The sequence below is a fragment of the Astatotilapia calliptera genome, chromosome 9, assembly GCF_964374335.1.
Source record: "Astatotilapia calliptera chromosome 9, fAstCal68.1, whole genome shotgun sequence".
In the NCBI taxonomy this organism is placed as follows: Eukaryota; Metazoa; Chordata; class Actinopteri; order Cichliformes; family Cichlidae; genus Astatotilapia; species Astatotilapia calliptera.
In genome coordinates this window covers 34,415,760-34,442,095 of record NC_137430.1, presented here as the reverse complement: position 1 = coordinate 34,442,095, position 26,336 = coordinate 34,415,760, and the positions used below count along the sequence as shown (strand labels likewise).

The window sequence follows — 26,336 nt, the reverse complement described above, 5'->3', positions numbered from 1 at the left end:
CACCATGAAGTCCAAAGAACACACCAGACAGGTCAGGGATAAAGTTATTGAGACATTTAAAGCAGGTTTAGGCTACAAAAAGATTTCCCAAGCCTTGAACATCCCACGGAGCACTGTTCAAGCCATCATTCAGAAATGGAAGGAGTATGGCACAACTGTAAATCTACCAAGACAAGGCCGTCCACCTAAACTCACAGCAGAACAAGGAGAGCGCTGATCAGAAATGCAGCCAAGAGGCCCATGGTGACTCTGGACGAGCTGCAGAGATCTACAGCTCAGGTGGGGGAATCTGTCCATAGGACAACTATTAGTCGTGCACTGCACAACGTTGTCCTTTATGGAAGAGTGGCAAGAAGAAAGCCATTGTTAACAGAAAACCATAAGAAGTCCCATTTGCAGTTTGCCACAAGCCAGATAGCAAGGAAACATTGAAACAATGTTTAGTCAATATCGGGGGACGTCATTGAATCAACGTTGAGGTGTGACGTTGACCTAACGTCACTCTTGCACCCTTTATTGTTATTGAAACAATGTCAGATTCTGATATTGAAACACTGTTGAACTATGATGTTGATTTTCCACCTCTTTCGCACAGTTGCTTTTTATTGAAACAACGGTTAAATCATGACTGGACATCTACCGTTCTTTATAGGCAGTGTTGGGAAGGTTACTTTTAAAATGTATTCCACTACAGATTACAGATTACATTCCCCAAAATGTATTTTGTAACGTATTCCGTTACGTTACTCAATGAGAGTAACGTATTCTGAATACTTTGGATTACTTAATATATTATCATGCTTTTTACAACTACATGAATGTGATTTATTACTATTACTGCAGGTCTGCGGCTCCGAACCGTAGTAAAGGGACCTCTGACTAATACGTCGGGCTCGTAGCCGAAAAATAGCTTTACTTTGTTGTCTGGGTCAAGTTTGAGACAGAGAGAGGCGTTGAAAGGCTGCTCCAACACAACTTATTGTTTCAGAGGAAAACACGAACACTGTGTACAGTCGAGTCTTAATAGCTTACTTAGAACTGGGCTCGTCAGGCTTTCTGTTTGGCTGCAGTGGTTATTATTATATTTACATGCTTCCAGCTCCCGTTTTTGCTCGGTGACGACTCGTACTTTTCCTTTTTCTCCCTCCTCGCGCTCACAGACCCATAACGGGTATGGCAGTCCATCCTCCCTGCAGCACGGACTACACTGCCCATCAGGCTACATTCTTTAGGGCTGTGCCTGTAGCATTCTGCCTATTAGCTTAGCACAACAACAACAACAAAAAGGCGCTCTCTCACCCAGGAAACACACAGAACAAACAAAACCCAAACAGTCCTGACCCGCCACAATATGAAACAGGAAAATACCGCTGTGTAATCCATTTATTTCAACAAAGTAACTGTATTCTGAATACCACCTTTTTAAACGGTAACTGTAACGGAATACAGTTACTCATATTTTGTATTTTAAATACGTAACGGCGGTACATGTATTCCGTTACTCCCCAACACTGTTTATAGGTATTTTAACCAATACTAAACTACTACATGTTTCCATCATACTTAAACCACCTAAACACATAATTGTACTTATTCCTCAAATTGGACACCCTTTATATGTTAAATGTCTCACAATGTATCATGTCAATAGTAACATTCTAAAAACAGAAAGCATCACACATCATGTAACAGAGAAAAAAAACTAAACAAAAAAAGGTCAATAGACATGTATCGTTTACAAAATATTTTATTAAAAGACAAAGTTTCCTATTAAGATTTCTATGTTTCACGTCACTTTTTAATTTTTACTCCCGGATGGAGATGGATGATGTCAGTCCTGCGCCACCAATATGATCCGGAGCGTATCGGAGCCATTTCTGGACTGGTTAAGCAAAGACCAACTCAGACATAGAGTTCGCCCCTACCTGCTGCGTCAAGCCATCTAGGACAGAAATAGACACACACACACAAAAAAAGACAAAAAAAAGTGAATTACAGCACATGAATAAGCTCTTGTTAATTGTCTCCAGCAGGGAGAAAATATGTAAACTCCTAGGCTGATAAACTTGAAAGTCCAGGTGGAAATCAGCAAACTGAGCTGAAAATGTGACATAGGAAATGTGAAACACACCCAGCACATCAATTGATCCCTTTATTGTTCACTTTAGGCTCATAAACTACAATAAACAGTAAAACTTACCAAATATGCATCTGCACAGCGCTGTCTCTTTAAATGCCCTTTTTTGCTCTGTCTGGTCCTTGTTTTTTTTTTCCCTGCCCAGTTGAGAACCAATGCCAGCTCGTCTGGCGGCGCGGCGGACTCACACCTCCAGTGTGGTCCCTCCAATCAAGGCAAAGCGTCTCACCTATAAACACATTTTAAGAGATGGAATTAGCGTGTCTCATATCGTAAATGTTTTCGCAAGTGCTAGTGTGTTTAATCAACAGGCCGTTGTTATGTATTTTGATCAAATCTGACAGCTATTACACTTTATAGTTACAAAGTGTACATAACCTTTATATACTTACCATTGCCTTATTTGCTTCCAGTGTTGTGATGACTGAATGTGTAAAGCGCTTTGGGGTCCTTAGAGACTAGTAAAAGTGCTATACAAATATAGGCCATTTACCATTTATACCATCTAAACTGTGAAATTCCAAGATTTTCAAACTTGCCTTGTAATAGTGGCCTCACAGAGTCTCTGGAATCTACTAGTGATGGTAAATTTGATTCTTCTTTACTGAATCGAGTTTTAATGAGTCACTCACCAAAGTGAATCGGATTTTTGAGTCATTTGATTCACTGAGTCAGTCGACCAGAGAGTGCAAAAAATGTACATTTTCACTCAAACTTAATTTGTTTCTCTTTTCATGTAAATCCCACTGCTAAAATGAGTGATTCTAAAAGAAAACAACTATTTTATAGAGCAAAAAAGAGCAAAAACATTTCTAAAAATTAAGCAATTTCCTATCAAAATTGCTTAATAAACATTTATTTTGTTTATTTTTATTTAATTAGTATTTTCCTTAAGTGTGTCAAATATATATTTTCTCATCTAAATATCACTGAGCTGTGAGCCAGGGGGCGGTAATGCGCCTTAACATTGGTTGCCAACCAAGAAGAAGAAGAAGCTGTGAGCCAGGAGGGAGGGGGTGAGTGAGTCCTGAGTGATTCGCTTACCCTATGATTCAGCACAGGAGGGAGGGGGTGAGTAGCTCAAATGTGCTGTTAGCATGTTAGCAGAGCGATGCTACTGTGAACCGAGGAGCTATTTTCTTGATGTGAGCTTCTACTCAGGGTTTTTTCTTCATGTTCAGAGCAGAAATTGTTTTGTTAAGATACTGGATGTTGTGTTTTTCTCCACAATTTTAATTATAAGCTAGATACATTGCTGCTAACAGCAACGGGGATGAGTCAGTGAGTCAGTTGGGCTTGTGAATCATGATTCATGAGTCAGTGAGGTGAGGGCTGTTCAGAAAAAGATATTTAAGTATTTAAGAATACAGACAACTTGTCAAACGTTTTCTTGTGGCAGACACAGATATGTACAGATACTAGACATTATTTTATTACCTGGTATTTTCACTCGAGGGGCCTGGAGAAACCGTTTTTTTTTTTTTTGTAGGCTGCTCATCCTCTGAGTCAGTATATGTGTACAGAGGATTTGGTCTAAAGGAAAGAAATTGTTGGGTCTAAACTCAGACCCCGCTGTATCCAGGACTTATTCCCGTGAAAGAAAAACAAGGCAACAGCGATCGATCGTTTCACTTGCAAGGGAGGCCTCGTTGATGTCTACCACGAAATGACCCCAAATCTGGCCTCCTCCCGCTGCCTTTTATTGAGAGACGGTTCACACAAAACACATCACAGCAAAGCAGCGCCCACATGGTTCTAAGACAAGGGTGTGTGTGTGTGTGTGTGTGTGTGTGTGTGTGTGTGTGTGTGTGTGTGTGTGTGTGTGTGTGTACCAAAGGGTCATAAAAGCAGGAGCAACATCACAAGAAACAGATCTTCCAGATAGGGCTGGGCGATATGACCCAAAATTCATATCTCGATATTTTTTAGCTGGATGGCGATATAAGATATTGTCAGTTTTGGCCGGCGGTCATAGGTTCTGTCCAATAATATGACGCGAGACTGGAGTAAAAGACATCCATGGATTGGCACTTTATTAAAGAAGGAGCATGATAACAGCAAAACACTGACTACAACTAAACAAAATGGCTTCCTTTTATACTCTACCTTTTCCAGGTGAGCATCCGGAATAGCCCAAGTATGGGGGTTAACTAATCAAAATGAACACATAACCCTCCACACAAACAAACATACAATAACATTAAAGCACATCACAAACATATACATATTTCCAACACATACTATAAACAAACCAATAACATAAGCTTCACCTATTTCTATCTAAATTAAAACCCTCTTTATCCACACTCCCTAACCTGGCACACTGGTCTGCCCCAAGAGTTCTTAAACAGGTGATTGAGCCGCTTTCACTCTTTTGCTCCACATCCTGCAAGAAGCAACTAGGACAGGTGAGTACCTTTATAAGTTCTCATTTCACATATGTTTAGGTTATTGATAAATGATTAACTGCAAGCAGCTCTAACTTTGGCTCTTCTCCGACACAGGTAGGATGGCCAGTCCCACTGTCTCTTTTCTGTTACAAGCTGTCAATTTAATCGTATGTCAAATAACCTAATAAAAGACTCCATAAGAACTAATGTGTTTTCTTTATTACCCTATTTTAAATTCCCAATCCAACAATTTATTATTAACAATAGCCACCAGGTAATGGAACCCCTGGTCTCCATTACATTTCCTCCCCCCTTCTCCTTAGACTACTGTACTTCAATCTTCATACATACGTGAAAGACAGTCTGCAACACAGTTAGATTTGCCTGGACGATACCGCACTGTGAAATCATAGGGTTGCAATGACAAATACCATCTCGCAACACGCATGTTGGTCTCCTTCATCTTGTGCAGCCACTGAAGGGCACGGTGGTCTGTCTCCAGGGTGAAATGTCTGCCTGGAAGATAGTACCTCAGTGACTCCACCGCCCACTTCATAGCAAGACACTCCTTTTCCACGGTGGAGTATCTAGACTCTCTGTCCTGAAGCTTTCTGCTGAGGAAAACAACCGGGCGCCTCACTCCAAGCATTCTCAGAAAAACAAACATTAGCAATACACATTGACTGTGGTCAGACGCAGGTCGACAGGTTCCAAAGGTGCCATAAAAACACCATAAAGTCAACCATCCATAACTGTGGAAAGAAGTGACACTAGTTTTTAACACAGGAAATTTCTCACATGTTATTCACATCATCAAAGTAACCTTCACATTTTCCCATCAACACAGTGCAACAGCATCACCACTCATAACCTGTAAACACAGTTTTCTTCACATATAAACCCAGAAATCCTGTAGTAGGAAAAAACATCAACCAGTTGTATAAATCACACGATCAAACACATGAAGAACTGTAATGCTGTAGAAAAGAAAATGCAAATGTTAGCGCTGCGCAGATGCATACACACTTTCTCACAGTTTCCTCTGTGAGCAACACAGGATAGTGAATAACACCCCTGGTAGATGCACAGACACAGAAAGTGGCACTTAACAGATTAAATCGTCATGCAACCTCGAATGTTGCTGTCATCTTTCTGCTCCTGTAAAAGGAAACACATAGATTCATCTGCACCTTTGTCAGGTGGGGGTTAACTTCACACAGTAGTGTTACATCAGTAAAGTCTTGTCAGCTTTTGTCAGCTTTTACCAGTCAGTCAGTTTGTTTTTATTTTATTTCCATTCATTCATTCATTCATCCTTTCTTTGCTGATAGTGGAACCTGTCGTCGCATTTAGTTTCCACTCTCAGCAAAATGACGTCATTTCAAAAAGAAAACAAAGAACTTTAGTTCGGATTACATTGCTGAATCCTTTTTGGACAGGAACTTACTTTCTAATTGTCCCAAATAAGTGGCTTTCTCCAGAGCCCATTTTAATGTGGAGAAACTCACTTGTAACAATTTCCTCGACGACATGTCGCACAGCACTTTCTGTTCTAATCGTGCAGATCTGCTCAAACAACAGAGATTATCAAACAAAACTTTCAGTGCACTGTGAAAGTATCAAAATAAAAAGGCCTTGTTATAGTCATGACACAAGCTCCTCATCTCAGGAGGGTAAATCATACCATTAGCATGGTTTATCATACCATCATACTAATTGGCAGGCTCAACTTCACAACAAAAAAAAAACATCAGCTAAATTAACTCCAAACCAACCATCAGCTGCACAACACACAACATAACCCTAATATGTTATTAGATATGAGTTTAATCCCCAGGTCTGTGCTCTTCACTCATTTAGGCCACAGATCTATTTTATTCAGTTTTCCTTTTTCCCTTCATCATAAAACATGTGACATGCTGTCATGCACTTCACAAAGGAAGTTTGTTCTGACGTATTCAGAGTTGTGTATCTAAATACAGGATTCACTCGCACATCAAAACAGGAAACTCAGTGTTTTAGAGTCTCCACTCAACACACAACAAACTCCAAACAATCTTCATGAGCTCTCTTGTGTTTGTAAGTGTTAGTAGGGTTAATGCATGTTCTGCTTGTTTGTGTGATTTGTATATGTTTCTTTTTCGCAGTGTTTCAGACTCCTTCACAATTTTCCAACTTAAGCAGTCAGTTTTCTTTTCCCCAGGTTTGCTAACCCAAATTTTGAGTTCCCACGTTAAATAATTCCTATGTGTTCTCACCTAGTCTTCTCACTCTGTTGTCCTCTCACTCTGTTGTCCTCTCACTCTGTTGTCCTCTCACTCTGTTGTCCTCTCACTCTGTTGTCCTCTCACTCTGTTGTCCTCTCCCACTTCAACAGTCCAACAGCCGGCAGTTCTCCTTCAGCTTTGTCCTGTGTTCCACTGTCTCTTCTTGCCATTTTACTCCAAAGGTGGCAAATGTCAAACTCCAACTGCTCAGTTCTCCTCAAACGTTTTCTTCACATGCATAGTGAAGTTGCAGCTTGTTGTAGACACAGTGCCATTCATCCAATCAGGCAGGATGATGGGTTTGCTCTTCTTTCTCCGATGCTGTTTGTCCACACTGCTGCTGCTTGCTGGGACTCTTTGCTCAGGACTTTGCTGCTGTCTCTTTATCTGCCATGTTATTGCTCTTTGGAGCTGCATTCCTTGTCTTCAGGGAGGAGTGAGAGCTCGCTTGTGAGTTTGAGAAACACATGTTGCTGTAAATAAGTCAGCCAGAAACTTGGCCTGAATGTTTCCAATGATGTTAAACTATAACTTTTTTCCGACCGCTGCATGTGGAAAATTGATTCAGGTCTGCTTTTCACCTGAAAGTGACAAACTAAGACATTTTCATTATTATCATCGCTGCTTAATCAACACGCATCTCTCTCTGTGTTTTTGTGAACAATCCTTTCTTAAAAGCAGAAAATGAAATTGTAGTTGTTCTTGGCTGATCAACACAAAACCTTTTTCCTATGATTTTTTTTTTCATCTACAATACAAATTCTTTCTTCTTCACTCTTTTTTTTTCTTTTTTCTTTACAATAGCTGGTGACCTGCAGAATCACCGCTCTCACAATCAGAGGCAATTACTTTTACACAGCGCACAAAAACACTATGACGTCAGACACATTCACACTCACTTTTTCATCTGCATAAATAAATCATATGGCTGATGATATGTGCCATGGTGATCCATAGGTATGATCACAAGTTTATTTAATTATTTTTAACCCAACAAAACAAATAAACAGAAACATGATGCTGATGCTATGAACACTCTACACACATGAGTCAAGATGCAGGAAAACTGCTCACGGAAACGCTGCACACTCCAGTTATCACAATTATCATAGTTCTGTTTCCCTCACTTTGAGTAGTTCTCAGACAGCTCTCGATCTGATAATGTCAAAGTCAAAGTCAACTTTATTTGTCAATTCTGCCACATGTACAGGACATACAGAGAATAGAAATTTCTTTACTCTCAAACCCTAGATGAAATAGCAAATGAACATTTAAATATAAGAGAGTGATTAAAAAATGCAAGTAAAATAATTAAAAAGTAAAAATTTAAATAAATACAATACAATTTTACGTATAACAAGAAAGCTATACAATATACAATATACAATATTCAAATAAGGGTAAATGACATTGAGTGTAAACCAGGCAGAGTAGTGCAAATAGGCAAATAGTGCAAATGGAGATTTAGTAATGTACGGTAAGAAGTGTAGCTTGCTCATCAGCTCAGAAGAGACCGCAACGCAACCTCACACAGTGGTCGCGTGCTTTGCCCACAGTGGCAAAGACTTGCACTTTCATATTCAATTCAGCTTCTCCATCATGTACTTTTAGATGTTTCATACAGGGTTCAGCATATTAGTTGTTTTCACAGGTGTGCTCTATATGTCAACAATGGCTCATAATAAGATGACAGTCTTTCACACAGATCAAATGCCTCTATGCACTTCATTAGTTTAAATATTTGCCTATATCACTTCACCTCATATGTCATTGTACTGAATTTGAGCAACCACAAGCTTAATGTAGATTACTTTTAACAATTATCCACCTCAATTAAATCTATGGTCTGGAGCACAGGCTGTTGTCGATCAGGGCAAGCTAAAGAATAAACATTTTGTGTCAGCAAGGGGCGGGGGAAAGCCATTCACCAGAGCATATCTTAAGTGCTGCTGATGTGGGCTGGCCTTCGCCACACACTCTTGGTTGCTTAGGAAACCATGATAACAACAACAGCTGCTGACGTCACAGGCCACGTGTTCTGCTCCGCACACACTCACACAACAACGACGACAACAACAACAACAACACAAAATAGGCCTATCGTCCAGCACAGTCTGGACCCCGCGGAACTTCTCAATGCCACACAAAGCGGCAGACCCCACACAGCGGTCTACATTTCGCCCCACTAAGACGGCGAACCAAAAAAGTTCGAACTGCGCAACTCTGCGACTTAATGCTTCTGTACAAAAAACCCCACTGAGCGGCTTTGTACATCGCCCCACTAAGACGGCGAATTTTAGCCCCACTGAGCGGCCACGGACAACGCCCCAATGAGCGGCAAAGACGTACAAACAACGAATTTTAGCCCCACTAAGCGGCCACGGACAACGCCCCACTGAGCGGCGAAGACGTACAGTTATAGAGTTGGACTCTAAACTTACTCGGTGTTGCTTAGCGTGTAATATCAGCCTCGGATCCCGCCGATCCCCATTCATCAAGGAGAGAAAACAGACAGCTAATCCACAGGAACTTCCTGGCTGACGTCAGTCTTTCAGTGTGTCCCTTCTCCCATCAGTGAATGTCGACTCCAGGGCTCCGGCATCGAAGGACCAATTAATGATAGGTTTGTAGCTTGAACCTATCCGCTGGAACGTTGAAGACAATATAATTACACAGCAAGCAAGACACGAAGTAGGCAAAGTTCTTCATGTTACTCGTGCACGGGAGAGGCCGGACAGGCACCGTTCCTTCGCTTGACCCCAGTTGCTCTCGTCCGTTCTCCCGTAACACTGCTCTTTTATTGAGGTTACATGAATATGCATAGGTTCATTAACATATGACGTCTACATACACACAAAGAGTACCTTGCCTGTGTGTGTGTGTGTGTGTGTGTGTGTGTGTGTGTGTGTGTGTGTGTGTGTGTGTGTGTGTGTGTGTGTGTGTGTGTGTGATGTCAAGATGTGACCCTGTGAAGACTCTCCAAAGCTGGTGCCAGGAGTCTAGGGCTCCATCTGAACAAAAGGCTCTTATACTTAAAGAGATATACGTGTGTTTGCTAAACCATATATCAGCAAGAGAAGATACGACCTCTCCTAGGAGGTGTGTGATCTATGCCAGAACACTCTGTAGAGGAGTGAACGCACTCCCCTCTTCTACACAGAGTTGTTACAGACCTCCTAGGATGAGACATTCTTTCAATCTACAAATGATTATACACCTCTAAGCATATATGAGTAAATATTTCTAAGCATAAATGACAATCAACAATACAAAACCTAACAATTCTTACCTTATACTAACCGTGGTGCAGGCCAGTGCACTGACTTCTCCGGTCAATTCCACTGAGAGTAAATCTAATGTCCCGCTCTACTGTACAAGACAATGGTTACCTAGAGGGATGTACCACTGTGAGAGGGGTGCTGTGGAATAGTCCAAGTGATCGCTGCTTTAATTTCCCGGTCAACTATACATAACTTGCACGTCGACACGATTTTTTAAAGCTGGCGAACTAGACCAAAGTCATTGCTAACAAAGAACAATAAATCTACTGTCTCCGGTACTTTATACCCGCTCAGTTGCAATGCAATTTAATGCTCAACTACAAATCAATGGCTTTTTGATGGTGATCGGCGCGGAATGATGGTCAACTATAAATAGACGTTTTCTCGACGTTGTTGTCACCTGGTCGACTACAAATAGATCAAATATCAATGACAATAAAACAACGGTAAATCAACATTATTACAACGTCCCTATAGTAAGACCGTCGGTTTAATACAGTATTTCAATGCTGTTACAACATTGGCATTTCAACCCTGACCATAACGACGGATCCGATGAAAAATCAACATCAATTCAATGTCGTCTTGCTATCTGGGAAGTCATGTGGGGGACACAGCAAACATGTGGAAGAAGCTGCTCTGGTCAGATGAGACCAAAATGCAAAACGCTATGTGTGAAAACTAACACTGCACATCACTCTGAACACACCATCCCCACTGAAAAATATGGTGGTGGCAGCATCATGCTCTGGGGGGGCTTCTCTTCAGCAGGGACAGGGAAGCTGGTCAGAGTTGATGGGAAGATGGATGGAGCCAAATACAGGGCAATCTTGGAAGAAAACCTCTTGGAGTCTGCAAAAGACTTGAGACTGGGGTGGAGGTTCACCTTCCAGTAGGACAACGACCCTAAACATAAAGCCAGGGCAACAATGGGATGGTTTAAAACAAAACATATCCATGTGTTAGAATGGCCCAGTCAAAGTCCAGATCTAAATCCAATCCAGAATCTGTGGCAAGATCTGAAAACTGCTGTTCACAAACGCTGTCCATCTGATCTGACTGAGCTGGAGCTGTTTCAAAGAAGAATGGGCAAAGATTTCAGTCTGTAGATGTGCAAAGCTGGTAGAGACAGACCCTAAAAGACTGGCAGCTGGAACTGCAGCAAAAGGTGGTTCTACAAAGTGTTGACTCAGGGGCTGAATAATTACGCACACCCCACTTTGCAGTTATTTATTTGTAACAAATGTTTGGAATCATGTATGATTTTCATTCCACTCCTCACGTGTGCAACACTTTGTGTTGGTCTTTCATGTGGAATTCCAATAACATTGATTCATGTTTGTGGCTGTAATGTGACAAAATGTGGAAAAGTTCACAGCTGAATAAACGTCAAACAGAAAACTGATTAAGCAGAAGTGTGAGATGGTCGAGAGTTTACTCCAGTGTCCTGTTATATTTTAGATAGCAAGGAGCAGACGGCAGAGTTTATTAAACTCCACCGAGACAGCGGTGACGCTAATCTGAAAGCTAGACCGTCCCATTTCATAGCCGTTTACTTCCAGCCTACCCGACCTTCTGAGGACCCGGCCCACGTAGACCGAAGGCCGGGTCCTCAGGAGGATGCAGCCTATGAGTTTGGACATGACCATAGTAAAACTTAATGAGGTCTGACCAATGGCTGTGTCCCAATTCAGGGTCTGCACGCTTGAAGTACGCGCACTACGCGTACTACGTACGGTGTGTACTATAAGTATGAGAAGTGCGGAAGTGAGAGGCTTGTGAAATGGGACGGTATACGCTTCGTTGCGCTGTTCAGGTTGCCTAGCAACCATGATACTAACCGCGAGACACGTTACATACAGCTTTGTTTGACAGAAATGAAGGAGAAAAATGTTTTGTTGGTCATTCGTTTTTGTCGTGACATCACTTTGATTAGTTGAGTATCTGAGGCTGAGACCACGGGACTGTGAAACATGATTGTTGGGCTTCATTTCTTTGCTGAACACTCATTTAAGATTAGTTAGTAAATAACAATTAGCTGATGTTGTTCATGAGACTAAAACCATCTAACTGTGGTAATGTAAATATAATATGGCCAATATTATCCGGCGCACTAAACACACACACACACACACACACAAAAAGGGCAGAGACAGTAACTACTCTTTTAGCGGCTACCATTCATTAAAGTGGGATAAGTCAAAAGACTTACCCCGGGTGGGCAGAGCTCTCTCTCTCTCTCCATATATATATATATATATATATATATATATATATATATATATATATAAGCAGCTGGATAGCGTAGTGGTTAAACTACACGCCTTTGGAACAGAGGATCGCAAGTTCGATTCCTGCCTGGGGCGTCTGTATCCAGTAAGGGTCCTAAGGCTAGACCCCCTATGCTAAGCAAGCCTACCGCAGACATGAGCGAGACAGATAAATATGAAGGCATGCCGGCTCGGACGTCGCCCGGATCAACAAGGTCCGCGTCAGGTGTTGAGGAACCAGGGCACCCTGACGAAAAGTGGGCTACTGGAACAAGAAGGCATCGGTGGGCAAGGGACGAAAACAGGGCGTTGTTGGAATGCTACTACGCAAGTAACCCCGGCGGAAGGGGCTACATGAATAGGATGAGGGACCTATGGATTCTTCGATACCCAACATCCACAATGACGGCGAAACAACTAGTAGCTCAGTGTTCCAACATTCGAAAGAAGGGACTGCTCTCACAGCTAGAGATTGACGAGGTACAACACAAATGCTACGGCAAGGAGGAGTCAGGACGCCAGGTCAGGGGGGAGATATCATCACCCGAGATTGGGTACATAGCCCCAAGTGCGATAGGAGAAGGATCGTTGAGTGCGAGAGGAACTGACCTGAAAAATAGGATCAAGCTTGAAACCTGGATCCCCCGTAGCCGGTTACCAAGATTACGTGAAGTACCCTCAGAAGGTCTGCTAGATGATGTTAATGCAGCACTACGGACAATACCTACAACCACAGTTACCGACACTAACAAGCTGATCTACAATACGGCAGCAGTGAGATGCTTGGCTACAAGTTGAACAGCCACAAGGGGCAGTACCCTCCATGGAGAAGGAGGCTAGAGGGCAAGATCAAAGTAGCACGGAGGGAGGTTAGCCAACTAACGGAGTTGCAGAAAGGTGCGACAAATAAGGTGCCTAAGAAATACAGCAAGCTGTCCATACCTGAGGCCTTGGAAACTGCCAAGCAAAGACTCACAGCCTTGGCCAGCCGCTTGAGGAGGTACACCAGAGAGATAGAAGGCAGGAGAATAAACCAGCTGTTCTCCACAGAACCAGCAAAGGTGTACTCTCAGTGGCAAGGGAACAATAAGAGAACAGCACCACCAAGGCTGGAGACAGAACAATACTGGAAGAGCATATGGGAGAAGGATGCAACCCATAACGGCAATGCTCAGTGGCTAGAGGATCTGAGGGCAGACCACAGCGACCTCCCTGAACAGGGTCCAGTAACCATCACAGTGGCAGATATCCAAGAAAGGGTCTCCAGTATGAAGAGTTGGACAGCACCAGGGCCCGACATGGTTCACGCCTACTGGCTGAAGAAGCTAACTGCACTCCACGAGCGTCTGGCAGCACAAATGAACCAGCTGCTAGTTAACGAGAGACACCCGGAATGGCTAACTGAAGGCCGGACGGTCCTGATCCCCAAGGACCCCAAGAAGGGACCGGTCCCCTCCAACTACCGACCAATAACCTGCCTCAGTACTACATGGAAGCTCCTGTCAGGCATCATATCGGCTAAGATGAACAGGCACATGGGTCAATACATGAGCGGGACACAGAAAGGAATTGGCAAGAATACCAGAGGCGCAAAACACCAGCTACTGGTAGACAGAACAATCAGCCGAGACTGCAAGACCAGACTGACCAACCTGTGCACTGCCTGGATTGATTACAAGAAGGCCTATGACTCAATGCCCCACAGCTGGATACTGGAATGCCTAGAATTGTACAAGATCAATGGGACCCTAAGAGCCTTCATCAGGAACTCAATGGGGATGTGGCGTACAACACTAGAGGCCAACTCCAAGCCCAAGTCACCATCAAGTGCGGGATCTACCAAGGAGATGCTCTGTCCCCACTGCTGTTCTGCATAGGCCTGAACCCCCTCAGTGAGATCATTAACAAGACTGGCTACGGATACCGACTACGGAACGGAGCAGTTGTCAGCCACCTCCTGTACATGGATGACATCAAGCTGTATGCCAAGAGTGAACGAGACATCGATTCACTGATCCACACTACCAGGCTATACAGCAATGACATTGGAATGTCGTTCGGACTGGAGAAGTGTAGTCGGATGGTAACAAAGAGAGGGAAGGTAGTCAGAACTGAGGGGATTGAACTACCAGAAGGCAACATTGCAGACATAGAGGACAGTTACAAGTACTTGGGGATCCCGCAGGCGAATGGGAACCATGAAGAGGCCGCTAGAAAAGCTGCAACCACCAAGTACCTGCAGAGGGTCAGGCAAGTCCTGAGGAGTCAGCTGAATGGTAAGAACAAGATCCGGGCCATCAACACGTACGCCCTGCCCGTGATCAGGTACCCTGCTGGGGTAATAGGCTGGCCAAAGGAGGAGATAGAAGCCACTGACATAAAGACAAGAAAGCTCCTTACCATGCATGGAGGGTTTCACCCCAAGTCCAGCACCCTGAGGCTGTACGCTAAGCGGAAGGAAGGGGGCCGGGGACTGGTGAGTGTCAGCACCACAGTCCAGGATGAGACAACGAACATCCAAGAATACATTGGGAAGATGGCCCCAACTGACCGAGTGCTCAGTGAATACCTCAGGCAGCAGAAACCCAAGAAAGAGGAGGGAGACGAGGAACCATCATGGAAGGACAGAGCCCTGCTCGGTATGTACCACCGGCAGATAGAGGAGGTGGCTGATATCCAGAAATCCTACCAGTGGCTGGACAAAGCTGGACTGAAAGACAGCACAGAGGCACTAATCATGGCAGCACAAGAACAAGCTCTGAGCACAAGATCCATAGAGGCTGGGGTCTATCACACCAGGCAAGACCCCAGGTGCAGGCTGTGTAAAGATGCCCCAGAGACAATCCAGCACATAACAGCAGGGTGCAAGATGCTAGCAGGCAAGGCATACATGGAACGCCATAACCAAGTGGCCGGCATAGTGTACAGAAACATCTGTGCGGAGTATAACCTGGAAGTCCCGAGGTCAAAATGGGAGATGCCCCCAAGGGTGGTGGAGAATGACCGAGCTAAGATCCTGTGGGACTTCCAGATACAGACGGACAAAATGGTGGTGGCTAACCAACCGGACATAGTGGTGGTAGACAAACAGAAGAAGACGGCCGTAGTGATCGATGTAGCGGTTCCGAATGACAGCAATATCAGGAAGAAGGAACACGAGAAGCTGGAGAAATACCAAGGGCTCAGAGAAGAGCTCGAGAGGATGTGGAGGGTGAAGGTAACGGTGGTCCCCGTGGTAATCGGAGCACTAGGTGCGGTGACTCCCAAGATAGGCGAGTGGCTCCAGCAGATCCCGGGAACAACATCGGAGATCTCTGTCCAGAAGAGCGCAGTCCTGGGAACAGCTAAGATACTGCGCAGGACCCTCAAGCTCCCAGGCCTCTGGTAGAGGACCCGAGCTTGAAGGATAAACCGCCCGCAGGGGCGTGCTGGGTGTTATATATATATATATATATTAGGGGTGCAACGATACACAAAATTCACGGTTCGGTTCGGTTCGATACTTTGGTGTCACGCTTCGATATTTTTTCGATACAAAGAAATGTTCATGCCTTTTTAATTTGTCATTTATTAAAATTATAAATATATATTTTAACTCAAAAGTACAGTTTTTAAATTTAACCCTAACCCTTGTGAGTGTTTTTAATTTTGACAGCGAATGCGCACCTGCGGACCACTTATGTGCACCCTGGTTATATAGCTCATCATATCACAGCCACAGAAATTATTTTGTCCATGAAACCATAAAGCTGCACTTTCTTTTTGCCTTATAGTCTGATTTGTCATAACTTCTCCGTTTTGTGGTAAGCTTTTCTTTGGCTGTCACTTCTTCACCCTGACCGGTCTTATTTGGCTCAGCAGAACTAAAATATATATCTGTCTGTGAAGGTTCTCAGTCATCCAGGTCATCGTAGTCAAATATAAATCCTGCTGCTTTTACACACGCACTCACATAAGCTCAGCGATTCTCTGCGCGATCAACCTCTCACATGTTTAAGCTGCGGGAGATTTCACTTGTCATGTTTGCATAGTAAGCTAACGATTAATAAGACGATGTCAGAGGAATTGGTGCACAAATTATCATCACTCACAGATCAGTGCTGTCGCTCTCTATACACAGTTCGCGCGATTGCAAAGTGAAAGCAAATTCAAACGCGATTTCAATATGTCACATATTGACAGTGGCTCACCGATGCCAATGACATAATTACCCAGCTACATTTCTGAAAGAATGCAAAAGCATTGACATATATTTTTCCTTCCTACAATAGCCCGACGGGCAGGGAAGAGATAGATTTTGGTAGCCCGACTGGAAAAATCGCTAGTCCCAGGACGTCGGGCTAGCGATATTGCGAGCCCTGTATCTGATTGAGGAATCACTCATCTTTGGAAAAGAGAGTTTATTACAGAGAAATGTCTCTTTCCAAAATAAAAGCTATACTATCCGCTTCTTCTGGGCTATATTCTCAGCAGCATATTAAACATATCAGGTCCCCATAAGGAGAATCCTGTGCTAACGGCTGTCTAAATGACTCGGGTAAAGTTTGTGACCTTCAGGGTCATACGTCACATGAAAACCAAAATAATTCCAAACGCCAGATCTGAATGAGGGTGGGGGAGGTTCAATTTGCCATGTTGCAAGGAGAGCTTAACTTCTGTCTCGCTAGCTTGCCCTGCGCTCTTCCTTCTGACGATGCTGTCTGTGTGGATCGCTCAGTGGATCTGCGCTCGACAGTGCAGCCTAGGCGGAGTAGTCGAACGCAGATTCACTGAGCGCTCCACACAGACAGCATCGTCAGAAGGAAAGTTGATAAAATAAATTACAAATCTTGTATTGTTTGATACATATGCATACCGAACCGAAAGCACTGTATCGAACGGTTCAATATCGATACGAATATCGTTGCACCCCTAATATATATATACATATATATAAACATCACTAATGTCACATAACTTTGCCGACATGTGGCCAACAGTAATGTTTTAATGTTCTTCATTATTAAACATTCGCACATGAATAAGTGACATCATATTCAGTACTTACTTTTGACAGTTCACTCTTTGGCCGCTCCCTTCTGCCGTATTTTGCGGCAAAATTATCCACACCCACCGCCGCGCTATGAATTGTGGGATATATGGGACCACGAAGCGTGGACCGGACCACGCTTGATATTTGGGGAAATCGACGGCGCATTTGGAGTATGCATTTGAAGTATGCATTTGAAGTACACTTCGGATTGGGACAGCCGTTGTCGCGTGGCGGTTACGTAATCGCACTTAAAATGCGTACTTCAAGCGTGCAGACCCTGAATTGGGACACAGCCAATGACTGTAGAAAACATGGATGACATGACAACTTCCCAAAAATGAAGCCAAAACGTCTCTATCGCCCCCTGGTGTCTGGCTGCAGTATAGGTCATAAACCCCGCCTCCTCCATGTTAGCGGATGGGACTGGGGTCAGACTAAAATAAATTTATTCTCCTCAGATATTTTTCCAAACATTCTTTCTTTTGTTATCAATAGTTCTCATCACGCTGATTTATGTCCAAGGGGTCTCCTCTCCCATAAGTTTGATTCTAATTCCTACCACGGTGATGTTAGATTGGGGTGAAACGTCATCATAACAGCTTTGACTGGCAGCTGCAGTCACGGAGAAACTTGCGTATCTCCGTTCGGGAATAGCAGATAGAGCGTAGGCTCTGAGAGGAGGGCCAGCGTTTACGCTTCGACAGCCTGAGGTGTTCTTCAGTAAACTGGACTCCCCGACAGAAGGACCCGAGGCCCTGCTGTACTTTTTCGGTAAGTTAAACGTGTTTGTAAGCTACTCCGTAACTACCGTCCTTAGCTCGGTCCTGACACCTAGCTAGCTAAGATGAGCACTCGGCTGTCAGGGTTCGTTTAGCTGTGCAGGTGAATGAATTTACTAAAGAAATCAAGAGAAACGCTCCGGGCTGCTCAGTCACTAATTACTGTTACTGTACTACAAGTGTTATACTGTAAAGGCAACAGGCTGCATCCTGCTGCAGCTCCTGTGCAGAGCTGAATATTAAATATCTTATTAAACAGCACCATGTTTTCAGTCTCCACATGTGTAAAGACAGTAACACCAACTTTAAAAACCTGGCACTTCAGTAACAACACATTAATCCGTAAAAACTGATCAAATAGCAAAGCCCGATGTTTACTGAAACCAACGACTTCCTCTTGCCAGCTTAAGTTAAAATGTTTTAATTTTTCCAATGATTAATTTTTTAGCACTGACTGTATTTTTTATACTGCGTTTGTTGCAAATATTCAGGTTAAAAAAACTGTCTGAAATATTGTTGATGAGGTATGTTCACAAAGACACATGTGCAGAACTCTGTGCAGCTTCCATCCTTTAAGACAAATAGTTGGTGTCACGGTCCTGGTCTCCTGACCCAGCGTTGTTAGTTCTTTGTGATGTTTGTATTATTGTAAGTTGTTCTATGGTTTCTAGTTTCGATCCCTTGCCCTTCATGTTGCTCTGTGTCCCCTCTGTTCTGTGTAGTCTGTGTCTGCATGTTTGAGTTCCCCTCTGTGTCTGTCGGTTCTTAGAGTCCTCTGTAGTGATGGTCCGCTTGAAGCTGAAGCTCCGGTGCCTGTGTCAAAAAAATCAACACACTGCTTCAGAAGCACTGTGTCGAAGCTTGATTCGTTTGGCCAGAGTCACGTGATCAGTGACGTCCGAAGCTTCATTTAGAACCGAACTGCTTCGGTATCTGATTCAGTGGTTTATAAGCAGGTGAACCATTCGCGGGATTTGTGGAGTGTTTTGATGGTGACAGATAGCAAACCACTGATATTTCTATTGAGAGATTTGGAGCCAGCGAGGAATAGAGGAGGTTCTGTTGTGTGGGAGTATTTTTAGTTGATTTTGGTCAATCGGGTGGGTTTTCCAGCTTTGTGTTCTTGTTGTTTGCTTTTGTTTTGTGCGTGTTTATTTTATCTGACAACGGGAAAAACTTCAAATGTCAAAAATCTGCTTTTCATAATATAAATATCATTAAATAACTTTAGAAAGACTTCTATTTGACTCTTTACATTTAATGTTATAAAAGTATATATTTTATGTTTTAAATAATTTTAAAATGTTAGTCTGCAAAATGTGCAGCAATTTAATTTATTTATTCTCTTTAGCTGATAGTTGGTGGGGCCCAGGTAGACTGTATAACTGCATCTCTACCAGTTTCTGTGCACTCCAGCCTCTTCTGTTCCATGTGAAGGGATTTTCCTTAAGGAAGGAGAAATTATCTCCACGAAAAGGAACAGTTTCGGCCATCGCACACTAGAACAAATTTTCTTCTTAAATACAAATGGAAAAGGGTTACCTTAAATGCATCATGTTTTCAATTTGTAAGTTTACAAGCACTTTCCCTTTCCAGTTCACAATCAATTCTACCCCAGGTCAAAAATATGTATAGGAAAAGTTCCCTAATGTAATATTATTTATAAATACACCCGTCTAGCGATTAACTGCATAAGTACATGGAGGCGGGATCTCACAGCAGAAGCATACTCCAGAATGTGTTGTACATTATTATATGTATATTATATGTAATGTGGTATTTTTCAATTATTGCATTTACCAACATCAAGAAGTCACAAGCAAAGAAAGACCAAACCATGGTGCATGTTTAAACAAGGAGAGTTTACTGGTCAAAATTATTTATTAAAGTAATAAACAACATTTTTGTCACCCCAAAAAATACACGTATAAAGCAACACAACAGCGGCCCAATATCAGACAGAACTCCGCTCTGTAGAGTGGGCAATCATAATGAAGCAGTTGGTTTTATTTTGTGGATTCAAGCTGCTCTTCATATTTTTGGCCACCAGATGTCACCAGAGAGGACTGTGTTGAAAAGCTCCGAGTAATGAACCATTTTTCAATACAAGCTTCAGAAAGCTTCATTTGGCCATCACTAGACCTCTGCCTTATGGTTTATGTCTCTGTGTTTCTTAGTTGCTGTCTCCACTGTGTCAAGTTCGCGTCTCTGTGTGATCCTTCCTGTTTTACTTTGAAGGTCCGTGTCTTATGTGAATGCGTCCTGCTTTGCTTGTCTCGTCAGTCCTGATTTCTCCCAGCTGTGCCCTCCTTCTGTGTCTCATCCCCCTCGTTACTCCCCAGTGTATTTAAACCCTGTGTTTCTCTGAGTCAGTGTCGTGTCGTCCCTCATGCTGTGTGGAGCTCCCTGTGTCTCTCTGTGGGTTTAGTTTGTGAGTTTCCAGTTTAGTTTGCTTTGTATGACTTTCTCCTGCCAGCGAATAAAGCTGAGTTCTTTGTGTTTAAACCTCGTGCCTGAGTGCCTGCATTTTGGGTCCAACTCCTGCCTGCCGCACAGCGATTCATGACAGTTTGAAGCATTAATATTTCTTCTTCAATACCAGTGCTGATAGCACCTCTGTATGTTGTGACCAGGATGCAGCAGCAGACTGAACCAGGACTGAAACCTGCTCCATCATCTCATCTTTGCAGATGTCCATTTACAAAGCTCCAACAGCTCAAAGGTGAACATGATATTGGAACATCTGTTAGTATAGAAGGCTTTTTTTTAAACAAACAGCTCAGCTGTCAGCAGAACTGTAGGACTGAAAGAATGGAAGAGAAGAGAAGAACACTCCCGAGTGTGTGAGGACAGAAGGATCCGCTTTATTTCAGAGATAAACTTTATATTGCAGTTTGTGATGATTGTGTTCTCGTTGTGATTACAGGAGCCGTCCTCAGATCCAGACCTCAGCACCACCCAGTGACAGCAGACAGATCATCCTATAGCTTCACTCTTTGTAGTAACTCCATAATGAACTGATGAAAGCAGTCCAAAGGTTAAAGTACCACATGTGCTGTCAGTGAAAGCTGCAGCTGTTTAAAGACAAAAGGATGAATCAGCCATGTCACTGTGTCACTGTGTATCAGCATCAACAGGACCTGAGTTTGGTGTTTCAGAGAGCTGTTGTCTGTGTGCTGTCATTGCTCAGTCTGACCGAACGATGGACAGACTCAAGTTTGACTGTGAAACAAACTGTTGTTAAACAGTTTCATGGTTCAAAAACCAAACAATCAAAAACACTTTTTTCACACTTGTGTTCAGTTTTGTATAGAAATGAGACCAAATTGATTGTGAGGTTAATGTGATAGAAACAGCTCACACTGACATCCATCCTGATCAAACATGAGTGTCATGAAGCCTGTTTGCAGTTATTTGCACTGTTTCCACTCTGCATGTTGTTTCTGTTCAGCTGTGAGTATAAAAGGCTCCACTCTACAACCTGTTTGTGTTGTTCAATAGAAACATTACTTTGTGCTGATGTTGCACTTCTTTTATTCACAACCAAAGGGTTTTTAAAATCTTCATAAAACTGCATTTAAATAACTTGAATATTACTTTAATTACATAGATTAAAAGTTTAAATACAAAGATCAGTATTGTCTAATGTTTTGGCTGCAGTGTGTTGTTGCACACAGCTATAACAGAACAGCTTTAGCGTTTAGATTTTAAACTTGAGTATGAACTTATACAAAATACAGCAAGACATTCAAAAAACGTTTGATTATAAAATCGACTATATTGGATTCATATCGATGTCGGACATAAAAAGTGGCATCGTTCCATCTCTGCTTTGATTGGACACACAGCTCTGTGTTTTCCAATCCGTCATCATTTTAAAAAGTTTCCATGGAACAGCAGAAATGAGGCTTTACTGTCAGAGGCCGACAGCACTGAACACAACAGCAGACTGGTGGCTAATAAACAGTGAATGATGCAGAAACAGATGTTTGAAGCTGTTCTTGGAGTACACTGAGAGAGAGAGAGCTGTGCAGGCAGGAACAGCCAAAGTCAGAGAGAATTCATGAGCATATTGATCAAACGTGAAGCAGAGTTTGGATCTTCTTCTGCTGCTGCTTCACTCAGTTTTGGTTGGAGACAGATGAAACCTGCAGCTTCAGGATCTGTGGGCTGTCCACTTTCAGCCCGACGGCGTGTCCGTGTACGTGCCGTCGAGTGAACGATCCACGCTCTGTGTTTCCATCTTTGTGTGTTTAGCTGCTCTCATTTACTGTTTCAGCTGTTTGCTGCTTGTTGAAATAGTTTGTGAGCTTTAACCTGAGATTCTGGCAAAATACATTTATATTAAACATCGATTCAGGATTGAATGAATCAACATCGCTTTATTCAAATTAAAACCATTTAAATGGGAACATGAATTTTTTACAGCCGCCTCTAATGCTGGGTAATGTCAGCTGGTCCATGTGCAGCTGGCTGTGAGGCTCAGGGAGCGTCTACAAAGTGCAACACTGAAAGAACATCATCCATAAATATTGAGTAATAACTGGACTCTCATACAGCGAGACTCAAATGCCTTTAAACATCAGCTTATCCTGCTGATCCAAGTCCAACACTGAGTTTGTAAAAACATGTTTGTCAATCATTTTGTTGGTTTCTGAGGAAAATGATTCAATAACTTGCTGCTAATACACAACATTTCATCATATTTCCTCATAACCCTCTTTTGTCTGACCATTTGATCCCATTTGAATTTGCAATAAAGGATCCACAGAGTTTGGTGACAATAATGACAGTAGATGTTTGTGTGATGGAAGCAAATGAGTGTGTGATGTTCTTTCAGTGTTGCACTTTGTAGACGCTCCCTGAGCACTGGTCTCACAGCCAGCTGCACATAGAGACCAGTGTTGTTAGTCCAGGTCAGAAGATGACTTGTTGGAATGAAAATGAGCTTGTAGTTTGTCTGCTTTAATAATGTGACTGGAAAAAGGTGTTGGACTTCAAATATGTCCGTTTCTGTCACACTTCACCTTTAAAAGTGAAGCCATGTGGTTCCTGGAAGGAAAAACACGACTTTTTCAAGTCTTTGTCCTGTTTTTATGAGAAATGTACGACTTTAATGTGAAACATTCAGAGTTTTTTCTCTTGTTGTGTTTGTTTGAAGCTGCTTCCTGTTGGCTTCAGCTGTTTGGAGTTTCCATTTTCTAAACTTCTACATTCTGAACCTTCTTCAGCTCTGAACAGATGATGAAACACTGAATGATTTCAAGCTCTTTGTCTAATAAACTTACATCTTTCATTCTTTATACAGATTGGAGCGCTGTGGTTTGTCAGAGATCAGCTGTGATTATCTGGCAGCAGCACTGAAGTCCAACCCCTCCCATCTGAGACAGCTGGACCTGAGCTACAACAACAACCTGCAGGATCTAGGAGTGAAGCATCTGTGTGGTTTCCTGGAGAGTCCAGGATGTAAACTTGAAACTCTGGGGTCAGTCAGCATGTTTTAGTTGTGCTGAGATGAATATGATGTGAAAGTTGTGCTGACACTAAACTGCAGACATCAGGCTGATATTATACTGATCCACACTGAGGATCTTCATGGTAAAGTCTGTTTTCTTCTTCTCTGGTTTAGTCCATTGACTGCAGCAGAACAATGTTCACATTTCAAACAGTGATACTCAACGTATGGCCCGCGGCCCACACGCGGCCTGCCCACCTTTCCTGATTCAGAGAGAGGGGACCCTGATTAACTGTGTAGCTTCTTCCTCACAGTTCTAAGTATCAGACACAACAATGAATCATCCACAGCTGACTGTCTTTAGCAGGTCAAAGGTCACGGCACACAGCAGACAGTCAGAAATATTTTAACTCTGATCATTGATCAGTTGTGACACTGTGAGACTTGATCAGAGGTGTGATCATCACAGCAGAGGCCTTTGTGTCAAAGTCACTGAGGATCAAACAGAAACACATGAAGCAGATTTTCCTCTTCTGGCTTTTTATAGCAGATAACCTTCAAAATATTCTGCAGTCGATCAAAAACTGAAGCAAACCATGAAGCAACATGTGAACATGAGCTGATGCTGCTGAAGTGAAGCAAAGTTACAGAGGTTTGATTACAGACACAGCTGAGAGTTTGTAATCTGTCATCATTTTAAAAAGTTTCCATGGAACAGCAGAAATGAGGCTTTACTGTCAGAGGCCGACAGCACTGAACACAACAGCAGACTGGTGGCTAATAAACAGTGAATGATGCAGAAACAGATGTTTGAAGCTGTTCTTGGAGTACACTGAGAGAGAGAGAGCTGTGCAGGCAGGAACAGCCAAAGTCAGAGAGAATTCATGAGCATATTGATCAAACGTGGAGCAGAGTTTGGATCTTCTTCTGCTGCTGCTTCACTCAGTTTTGGTTGGAGACAGATGAAACCTGCAGCTTCAGGATCTGTGAGCTGTCCACTTTCAGCCCGACGGCGTGTCCGTGTACGTGCCGTCGAGTGAACGATCCACGCTCTGTGTTTCCATCTTTGTGTGTTTAGCTGCTCTCATTTACTGTTTCAGCTGTTTGCTGCTTGTTGAAATAGTTTGTGAGCTTTAAGCTGAGATTCTGGCAAAATACATTTATATTAAACATCGATTCAGGATTGAATGAATCAACATCGTTTTATTCAAATTAAAACCATTTAAATGGGAACATGAATTTTTTACAGCCGCCTCTAATGCTGGGTGATGTCAGCTGGTCCATGTGCAGCCAAGAGCACCTGGCTGCAGCCACTGTGGAGCTCCACAGTAACTGGAAACACGTAACTTCAGTTAAATCGACTTTGACAGCCAAAACTAAATTGGGTTTTTGTTACTGTTGATGCTGCTGAGAAATAAAAATGGTTTTAAGTGGGGGTTTTTAACACTCTGGGTTTGTTCAAAAAAATTCACCATCCCCTAAATTGTTCGTGGCCAAAAGTGTTCAGTGGTCCCTCGCTATAACGCGGCGCACCTTCCGCGACACTTGCTGTTTCGCTGATTTATTTATATTTTTTACAGTACATCGTGTTGTGCGTTCTGATTGCTGTAGACCATTGTCAATCAGTCTAGTCCAGTGTCTCCTGTACAGGAGCGGTCCCTAATAGGCCCACAGACTGGTCCCGGTCCGTGAGTCCTTTGGTACCGTTCCGCGACAGTTGATCCTCCGGTGTGAAATGTATGGTTGTAGTTGTGTGTCTTATTTTGAAAGAACTATTTACGCGTTACCATAGCGACCAGAGAGCGTTAAGAAGCAGAGAGGAGGATGTCACTGTCATTGTTGTTGGCGCACAGCTCAAGTCACGTTTATCATTATATTTACAAAATACCACAGTTTCTTTTTTTTATTCTTTTGTTGTATTTATCCGCGACACCTTAAAGGTCGTTCCCTGAAAATATTGTCTGACATTAAAGTGGTCTGTGGTGCAAAAAAGGTTGGGGACTCCTGCTGTACAGTACAGAATGCGTTTAGCTTGTCGAATTTACATAAATCTTCGATCGCTAGCAGTGTAACTCTGAAGTGCTGTACTGTATGTTTGTAAGTTTTCTCCCAAACAAACACAACAATGCCGACGAAACGTTTTGCACCCTCAAATGCACCTTTTGGTTTCATTCCATAATACTGGACTTATGTTTCTACGAAGGTTTGAACTCTAAGAGTGTTTAAACAAAAGAGAAAAGTGTGAAAATGTTCGTGCCTGTCTGAGAAAAGTGTATAAAGCATGTAGTGAGTGGTTTTACAGTCTTAACATCTGTAATAATTGTAAAAAATAAAGTTGGCTAATTCATTGATTTCACCTACCGCGGGTTATTTTTAGAACGTAACACCAGCGATAAACGAGGGACTGCTGTATTATTAATAGTAGTGTCTGGGACATCTAATTGATTAACATCAACATTGATTATTATGCACTATTATTTTTGTTCAAGGAGAGCCAAAAATATAAAACTCTCTCTCAGCTTGTTTGTTGCCAAAAATGGCAACTTTTTGTGTATGTTCACAAAATGCTGTAAAATGTATATTTCTTAAAACATTTATCTACTTTTACCGATGTGACTCTTTAAAATAGCACCAGTCCTTTTCATCAAAATCAAAATTGTATCTAAATTTTTTACTCTTTATAGCCAGTTAGGTTATATATGTCATGATCCTGGGCCCTTTTGAC

General features: G+C 42.6%; 2 protein-coding genes across 2 annotated transcripts in view; both read left to right on the top strand.

Moving 5' to 3' along the window:
• Positions 1-21,143, top strand: part of LOC113016619 (NLR family CARD domain-containing protein 3-like) — a 28,375-nt gene extending 7,232 nt beyond the window's left edge. The window contains exon 5 of the mRNA XM_080306437.1: positions 21,083-21,143. Coding sequence (XP_080162563.1) covers positions 21,083-21,143 — 61 coding nt within the window. The remainder of the gene's footprint in view (positions 1-21,082) is intronic.
• LOC113029536 (ribonuclease inhibitor-like) overlaps positions 1-26,336 on the top strand; it is a 114,866-nt gene that overhangs the window by 75,147 nt on the left and 13,383 nt on the right. Inside the window, exon 6 of the mRNA XM_080305842.1 lies at positions 23,465-23,641. Coding sequence (XP_080161968.1) covers positions 23,465-23,641 — 177 coding nt within the window. The remainder of the gene's footprint in view (positions 1-23,464; positions 23,642-26,336) is intronic.